We start from the raw sequence: 9,460 nt of genomic DNA on the forward strand, positions 1-9,460 counted from the left end.
ATTATAGGGATGTTAATAAATGCCTTGTAACATATTCTAAAGTTTGAGTAGACTTCAACGTTTAAAGCAAAAGATAAAACAGGCCAAAGTATCTTTTAAAGAAAAGGAGAGACAAAAAAAATGACACACAGAACATATATTTTGATCATTATTTATAGCCCTATTGGAGCCAAATGCCAGAGAAACACAGTACTAAACATATTACGTTAATAATTCAGCACAGATATGTATTGCAGTGCAAGTCGTCATGCTCCAGTGGATTATTCATCTCTTAATTAGACCTTGTGTTCAGCCAAGTCACAGAGGTACTACTGTTTGTAATCATCTACCGAACGTTACTGTACGTCTCAACTGTTAATACATTTTCCACACACGGTATATATATATTTCGATTTTGTACGTACAGCAATTTATGTATTCTTAAAGTTTAGAAAGAAAATGGTGAGAGACAGGTAAGGTAAGGTAAGGTAAGGATAGACTTCCAGGCTGTTATGGTTGTCAGAGTAGCTACATTCCTACTTCCAGTGGTGTCGTAACCAGCAACAGCACGATGTTGCATTAAACAAACGCATTTAACTTACATTTAACTCGCTATGCCAGATTTGTAGATTTTGGTTTTTGCGAAACAAGAAATCTTTTACACTGAAAAATACGTTGGACTAACCAGGTTTATTGCACGGCACATCTAAGACGAAATTCTGATAAAAAAAAATCCACCATCGTCTACAAACACAAGCTTGGAACGATTTCAAATATATGAGGTAACTTTACAACTTCAAAACACCCACCACGGCTGCAGAATCTCTAAGGGACATTAAATGAAGCCAACAGTGGAAGTAAGTTTAGCACCTCATGCCGCTCAGACTTTAGAGAGGAGGCCTGACTCTGGAGCGCTGGCCTTAATGATGTTCTGGATTTCTTTGAACTTCGGATGCTCTTTATCTGCCACGAGTTGCAGAAGGACCGACTCGCTGGTGGTGATGATGATGCCGGTGCGTGCGAGCCGCTGAGAGACAGAACAGTTTTTATTAGCCGGGAAAAGTCATAAATCATACTCGTAAATCACAAATAGTACTTCAGGCAATGATGACTTTAATCACAACAAATGCATTGGGAGCATTGGTAATAGAGTCTGGGCTACAATTTTTTATTATTGTTGTTGTTTTCCAGTCTTAACACAGCCTTAAGGCTTGGGATATTATTTTTAATAAAAAAAAATTAATTTCAGAGAAAGATAAAAATCGATACTGCTTCAAATAAAAATACCAATTCAATATACCTTGAACACTTGGTACATATGGTATTACAGATGATACAGCTAATACTAACTCAATCACAGATAGGAGAAACCTATAACTTAAGAAAAAGAAAAAAAATTTTTTACAAGAAGGCTGCATTTCTACTGCAGTGAAATTACATCATGATGTGGACAGTAATGCTAACACGCACATTCATCACATTATGGTGATAGAACTCAAGAAAAAGCCAAGATCACTTTCAAGAACCTTAAGTATTGATCGCCACCAAGCTCAAGAGATGCCATTCTGGCACTGAATATTCTAGAGAAGATTTATATCACAGAATGCTGTTTTTGGCTGACAAGGCCTAATGCTGCAGCCCAAAAGATTTACTGTAGAGAGTCAGCCAAGACGTGTCACAAATCCCAATGAATAGAAATGTCCTCTCAGAAAACTTTAAAGGAGGCAACATTAACCACCACAAAGTGTCTGAGATACAATGTCTTGCCAAGTGCTAGCAGTGCTTGTATAAACCACATTTTTAAAAGGATTATCCTTTACCAAAGGCGATATTTCTGCCATGGTCATGAATAGTGGAACAGGCTAAGTGATTTGATAATATATTGTGAAACCTACAGCCTCTATTACTGCACATGCTGACATGTGCAGTAATAGACAGAAGGTGCTGTATTCACCAAACAAATCTCTCTCTGTCTCTGCATTAAAGCTAAAATCCACTTTCAAACTTTACAATTAACAAGTGATCTTAAATGACACCCAAGATGCAGTTTGTAATAAGATTCTGAGGTTAAACTTCTGTTACCCACAATGCCATTTGAATACCCGCTGACAATTTTACCAGTAGTAATTAGCCCTTGCTGCATGAAGAGAGAATCCTTTAATCTAACCAGCTCTCTAATCTTCTTACCTGAACACACTACTCAAACAGCTTCAACGTCAGTGATAATACCACCGTCACCACTTTGTTCTCATCTCATTCCCTAATCTCTTTTCTTCTCCTCTTTCAGGTATTTTCATTTGCTAAAAGTGGAGTTTAAAACCTCTTTGTTAGTTTTTGTGGTTAAAAGGAGGTACACCTTCATCTTGCTCTAAGCAGACTGAATGAACGCACTTGGCATCGTAATTAAGACTTTAATACAAACTCATTATTACAAACTATCCAGGCGAACTTGAACGCACAGTCAGTGTCATACAGCTTCATCACATTCTTCAGTGAGTTAAACATGTGCTGTCTCCACTCCACTGAAAAAGGGAATAGTGGTCAGTCAAATTTGGGAGAAATTATTATGCATATTTTACATAAAAATATTTAGCTTTGCATAATTTCTTGATGGGGAGGGGGGGGGGCACGGTGGCTTAGTGCTTAGCACGTTTGCCTCACACCTCCAGGGTTGGGGGTTCAATTCCCACCTCCGCCTTGTGTGTGTGGAGTTTGCATGTTCTCCCCGTGCCTCGGGGGTTTCCTCCGGTTTCCTCCCCCGGTCCAAAGACATGCATGGTAGGTATATTGCATTTATTTTTAGGCTCTGAGAGGACTGAATTACTGACGAGGTCGAGTCTGCATACAGAAAGGGTTTATATTCAGGTGCAGTCACAGCTTCCTGGACCTGACGGTGGACTTCCACAGCACCAAACCCTTAATTAGCATTTTACATCACTGTAAAAACTTGTGACCAGGTTTTATGGAACTACTAAAAGGCAGGAACTGAAAAGATTCCAGTCTCTTAAAGTGACTTCCTGTGACAATTAAAAGAAGCAGACACCTAACACAGGAACTGTGAATTCAGTTTTACTAAACCTCTACTGAGTCTGTCCTCTGTATATCCATCACTGTCAGGTCTGCAGATCTGGCTCAGCCCCCCGTCAGGACAGAATCAGGCCACAGAAGATTGTCAGGACTGCAAAAAGATCAGTGCCTGTATTGTTCTCGAGTCAGGAAACAGGTGATCAAACTCATCGCTGTCACGTTACATCCTGTCCATTCCATATTCAAACTTCTTCCTTCCGACAGACGCTACAAATCAGTGTGCGTCAAAACAGCCAGACACACAGATTCTTCCCAGAGGCCAGCTAGCTTATGATGGACATGTATCTTAAAGGAGCTTTTCATTCTTCACTACAAAACCACTCAGATCATCAAGCAACTTTTTCTGTATCCTTCTTCTACTGTGCTACAAATTCCGGTATGCTGTTAATATTCCAATACATTTATTTATTATAGATATGTATTTATTGTTCAGACATATTCTACCAATGACTCTGATTCTGAGTCAGTTTACATGCAATTGAGGCAGGTCTCCAAGAGCACACTTTCTAAAATTGTACAAAGAATCATGCGTTCGGCATAAAAGGTCATGCTTGTTCACATTTCTTGTCGTCTTATTCATATTATTCACATTACCTCTAGTGCGAACATTCTGTCCATCATGCTTCTGGAGGACGTTGCATCTGCTACAATGTGCACCTCAAACCCCTTCCCAATCAGGTCTAGGGCTGTCTGCTGGATGCACACATGGGTCTACATGCACAAGAACTGGTTTTAGTTGTTACTGCATATTATCCATTAAAAACAAACAAAGAAAGGTTAAATTTTTGCATATTATCAACATTAAATGCAAAATTGCTCAATGCAGTGTGTTTTAACCCCACTAGATGGCAGTGTCTTCAAGAGAACATAAATAAAAATTGAAAATAAATGGCAAAATTATTTCAATACTTGAATTTTTATTTTATTTTATCGATATAAATATTTAACTTACAAGAAACCAGTCAAATATTTATTTGTGTTGAACTGAGAATATAACATACAGATAATAACAATGCATGCCAAAACATAGGGACATACTGTGGCATTTTATTATTATTATTATTATTATTATTAATAATAATAACAATAATAATACATTAGTGTTGTTATTATTAATAATGTGTATTATTATTATTATTATTATTATTATTATTGTTGTTGTTGTTGTATTATTGTCAAATGTTTTTACTTATTAAGATAATATCTATATATATCCTGTGTTCTACATATTTTGTCATTACAATGTTTACTACAAGATCCAAAGTAGATAATCCTCATACAATTTCCCTAGTGTTTCTGAATTTTTGTCCTTAAATGTAAAACAGTAAAAACAGTATTGAATTCCAAAGAATATCCATCAAAGTGAAAATACGTAATAGCCTTAACACTAAATATTTTGCATAAACATTGCGCAATATAAAATTAAAATAATGAAAAAACTAAAGAAGGAATTTAATAAAATAATTGAAATCATTAACACATTCATTATTTGATTATGAAAATGATTTGCCCAAAAACATGCAGGTTGGGTTTGTGAGAGAGAGAGAGAGAGAGAGAGAGAGAGAGAGAGAGAGAGAGAGAGAGAGAGAGAGAGAGAGAGAGAGAGAGAGAGAGAGAGAGAGCATGTCATGTCAAAATCCTTTCACTTACCTCTACTCCAAAAAGCACAATGCTTCGGGCTCCAGGAGTCTCGGCCAGCGCAGCTTCCACCTCTGGCAATACCATGGAGAACTTGGTTTTAGGGAAGACCAGCTTGGCCCCAGTCAGATCCATCTCCTGTACAGTGCTACCCAGGCCTTTAGGGTACTGCTCTGACACGATGACAGGGATCCCTAAAATTCGGGCACCCTGGAGCTAAAACACAAACGGCCACTTTCAGTTACATGTCTTTCTGAAGCAGACTGTCTTTCTCCTGATGCCTGTTGTGTGCTATAAAGTGTAAATGAAAAACTAAAAAGCAATGTAACAAAGGACCCATAACATAATGTCTTTAATACAGATAATACTTTTTTATAGTGAATTTACGTGTTAGAAATGTCATTTAAATGGTTCTTCTGTTTCCTTATTAAATAATCAAGACCTTTTTGAAACACTCAAATTTCCATGTTTAGTGTTTTTTTAACCTTCTTAAATTTCCATGTCTAATTTTTATTTATTGTTTATTTTTTGTCTTAACTTTATGTGGTTTTCTTTTGTATTTTTCTTGCAGTTCTGTAGATTTTTATATATTTGTTTTGACCTTTCCAAATCTTGTTCTCTTCCTCTTTGCTCCACACTGCTGTGCCAGTTTTGGAGCTTAAACCATTTGGGCTTATAAAGGATGGAGGCTCAGGTGATGCACTTTAATCATCATTGACTAATTAAAAATTACATGGTCATAAGTATATATATATTTACTAAGAGAAATAAGAAAACGTCTTATAAAATAATGTGAAAATATTAATGCTTTAAATATCAGTGTTCTAATTCTCTAATTCTCTGTGTCACCAAATAGCAAAATCTTCATTTATAACCCGAATGAAGAAAAGATCTTCAGGTAATTCAGAAAAACAATTATACACAGACAATCTCAATGTCACAGCCCAGTCAGAAGAACGGTGATAAACTGTCTGTTAGTTAGGGTCACAAAAGTGCATCCAGGCAATAAAACTGTCTGATAAAAATAGATTTGAAGAACATGAAAAGTCCCTACCTTTCCTTATTGTCTTTGTAAAAATAGTCATGTCTGGACAGTGTTGTTTATAATATACTAAATATCCCAGATCGGGTAACAGTTAAAGATTTATTGCGATGAAAAAACAGAGACATAAATTGGGACAGACAGACAGAAACATGATCAGTTTTTACCAGTCTTTGGCCTACGCTGATGATGTCACCAAAGTACTTGATGGCAGGCCTGAACCGTTCCTGCATGTCGCAGCAGAAGAAAATGGTGGTGGCTGGAGAAAGGTTGCCCAATGTAGTGATCTAGGGTAAAGGGAAAACAAACAACTCACCTTAAGTGCTATTTCTACCCAATAAAGTGCACCGTTTACTATACTATAACTTACTGCACAATGTATTAGACTAAACTATCATGTATTATTGTTTCAATCTCAGTTATTACCAGTACAGTCTAAGAATCAAGGCTTAGCTTTCTAAATTGTTTTCACTTGCAACCTTAGCTGAAAAAATAAATAAAATCTCTGCCCTATGAATGTAGTAAAGGCCTAATAAAATGGACACCTACTGTAACAATAACCCAGTATTCAAGAAGCAACCCGCATTGAGTTAATCTGGATAATTGAGTTAATACTGGAGGTCTATTCACCTAAACACCAAACCTGAGTCATGCATAAATTATTTGCACAGAAACAGATGTTAAGCAAAAGACAATAGTCTTTGGGGATTACATGCCCCAATTTGCAACTGCACAATTACATCACCTTGGTTTGCTCAATGCAAACAAGTGTCTTTACGTCAAGTGATCATGTGACCAATTAGAATTATTTAAAAATTATGTAAAAATAAGACTGTAAACTCAAACAAAACAAAACAAAAAAGAATCCATGAACCCCTAGGTATAAACAGATGATATTGTACTGTATACATATTTTAAACCTGTTGAAAATATGTGTAATGTGTGTTAGGCTTCGGATATTTAAAAAGCCTTTAGTTCCGATTTTACTTGCATATTATGTTGCACGATAATGTAGTGACGTCACAAGCTGATAGTCAAATTGCTAACAATATGGCGTCACGAGTATGTGTCACAATAGCGCCCCATTTTTCCTACACATTGCATACTTACACACTACTTCACACTATATGAAGTGCACTAACTGTAAAGAGTGTATGTAGAGCCATTTGGGACTCTGTTACATTTCCCCTGTAATCAACAAGTTATACTAATAACACAGTGCACGAATATATCACGTGTAAAGAGCTGCATGGGGGTAAATGGTGAACTTGGTGGCACATTATTGTAAACAGTCAGGAAGGGACAAGCACGACAACACACACACACACACACACACAAATACACACAGACAACACACAAACACACACTCAGAAACATTTACAACAAAACAGTGTGTATATAAAATCTCACATCCGTCTGAAGAGGAACTAATCTCAGCTTGCATTTCTCCGATATGACAAATCCCTTGGGCAGGTCTATAAACTGCCCCCATTCCTCCGAGAACACCTGAATGAGGAATTTGCGATGCACGTCGATCTGAGGCCCGTAGATGGAGAGAAACTTCTGGACGAGCACTTCATACCCGGAGCCGAGAGCCACCGAAGACGGACGCGAAAACACGGAAAAGGAGAATAAAACGTGGACGTGGTTGCTGCTGGAGTCCGCCATGATGAGCTGAAGGCAGAGCGACGCGCTGCTCTGCTCAGTGCTCACATACATTTATATATTCATATGACCCACATCAGCTCTGACCTCCAGATGGTGCTCAATAGTAAAAATCAGTATTAGTGTTGTTTTTTTTCCTCTCTAGTCCTGCCCATGAAAACATGATTCAAACTGTTTGATATTCTGATTAATGTATTATTGGTACTTTTTTGGCAACAGAAATACAACCAGACACTGAAATTAAACTATGTTAAAGGTAGGAAAAGATCCTATGATTAACTCTAAAACTTGAAGACTGAACCAGATTGCAATGGATATACAGAGGACAGACTGTAATAGTGGCTTTGGATGCACAGCTCTCTGGGCTTGTTCTTTACTTTCCCCAAATAAATGTCTCTACTTTCATTTATTTATTTATTTACTTACTTACTTACTTACTTATTTTTTCTTCAGTGAACTGAGGCAAGTCAAATCAGACAGGGTTTACAGGAAAACATGTAGAAAAACTGGTGTCTTGCCTGACAGGTCTAATTCTTTAAATTGAGATAAAACCAAAACACATCCTCTCATACGAAGTTAGAATAACAAGGTGTGTAAATGATTATATGAGTTCTAAGTTACATACTGTAAGTGAACGTAATATGAGCAGATTATAAGGTCAACTAACCAGCTAGCAATGATACGAAACAATGATGGCTGTGCTTCCTCTAGGCCAGCCACACCAAACTAGCCTAGTCTCATTTTAGGCAAAAGGTTTTACCAATATATGTTAAAATGATTACATTGGTCTAAATGAGTCTACCCTGTCAGGATATATCTATAAGTATCAGCCTTGTTATACTGGTAGTGGAGGTGGTGTTGCCTCGCACATGCACCCGAAAAAATCCCTGATGTCTCTTGCTCTAGGAACCATGTATGTGACATCACTTTCACACACTTGGACATCCAGCAGCTTGAAAGCCAAATTACAACTAAATAAACATATATACAATTTCCCCTCATTATGATTTATGAGGATCTGAAGGGAAGTCAGTGATGTGTTAAAATCATTACTGACAAAAGATCGATCCATGTGCATGCAAACGTCCTGGGCTGGACATTTTTTAACACATTTTGAGACAAAATATTAACTTTCATTAATTCAACATTATTTTTCACATTATTGTATTGGTAACAACTGGAAACAAATTGACTTTTAAGGCATGCTGAAAAAATCACCAGCTGACACTTTAGACTAATTTGTTTATTCATCATATCCTCGTGTTCATTTGAATATCAAAACTGTGTCTCATGAAGAAGTTGTTTTTTTCTGCAGACAAGAGTATAAATTTATATATAAAAAAATATAAATAAATATAAATAGAAAATAAGCATGAGTAAGGAATAACACTTTGCTGTTTTGTGGTAAAATGCATGCAGAGGTGTGTGATGCATGTCTGGAATTCTGCAATTTGACAACAATTAAATCTAATAATGAGTGCCATATATATGATAAGGTGAGACTAAGTGAAGAAGAGACTAAGCTAATTCTTCTATGACTATAATACCATATACCTAACTGAATAGAGGATGCAGAATTCCTGAACCTAAATACTAACAGGTCTGGTAGAGATAAACCAGAGCAACATGACTACTCACAAAATGAAACACCCGATGGTATAAAAGTCTGAATTTTTAGTGCATTCTAGAGATACTGTCTAGCTTGCCTATGCTTTACATACTGTATATTCTGTGAGAAATAATGTCGTTTTATTTGATCATAAAGCATTTAAAAGTCTTTCATTAACAAAAATAAAAATAATAAGGACTCAGTAAACACTAAAGTCATGTCATTAAAAGAAATAAAGTATTTCTCTGCCAAAACACAGATTTAATGTGCTTGTATGTTAATTTATCTCCAATGGACTGAAAAATGTATCGGTCGAATACTGTGGATTTTCCTTTACACATGACACACACAAAAAAGCAATTAAAATTAAATAAAAGGGAAAAAAGTAATGGAAATACATTTTGGAAAGCAATGCTTAAAGCATCCTCCAGAAAATCTAA

At 36.4% G+C, this 9,460-nt stretch overlaps 1 protein-coding gene across 1 annotated transcript; it reads right to left on the bottom strand.

Annotated features, from left to right (window-relative positions):
* Positions 1–137: 137 nt before the first annotated feature.
* On the bottom strand, positions 138–7,492 carry isoc1 (isochorismatase domain containing 1). Its single transcript, XM_027173694.2, has 5 exons — positions 7,157–7,492; positions 5,914–6,033; positions 4,717–4,920; positions 3,661–3,777; positions 138–1,006 (listed from the first exon to the last, which is right to left on the bottom strand). The coding sequence occupies exons 1-5, from the start codon at positions 7,463–7,465 to the stop codon at positions 860–862; spliced, it is 897 nt and encodes a 298-aa protein (XP_027029495.1). The 5' UTR covers positions 7,466–7,492; the 3' UTR covers positions 138–859.
* Positions 7,493–9,460: the final 1,968 nt, after the last annotated feature.

The sequence above is a fragment of the Tachysurus fulvidraco genome, chromosome 20 (genome assembly GCF_022655615.1).
Source record: "Tachysurus fulvidraco isolate hzauxx_2018 chromosome 20, HZAU_PFXX_2.0, whole genome shotgun sequence".
NCBI lineage: Eukaryota > Metazoa > Chordata > Actinopteri > Siluriformes > Bagridae > Tachysurus > Tachysurus fulvidraco.

What these genes read in the sequence shown, in the direction of transcription:
- isoc1 (XM_027173694.2), bottom strand. Translation starts at nt 7,465, where the DNA reads ATGTATGTGAGCACTGAGCAGAGCAGCGCGTCGCTCTGCCTTCAGCTC. An exon ending in TTGTGCTTTTTGGAGTAGAG is followed by an intron (nt 3,778 to 4,716) that starts GTAAGTGAAAGG and finishes TTGTGCATGTAG; the next exon opens with ACCCATGTGTGCATCCAGCA. An exon ending in ACAGAATGTTCGCACTAGAG is followed by an intron (nt 1,007 to 3,660) that starts GTAATGTGAATA and finishes TCTGTCTCTCAG; the next exon opens with CGGCTCGCACGCACCGGCAT.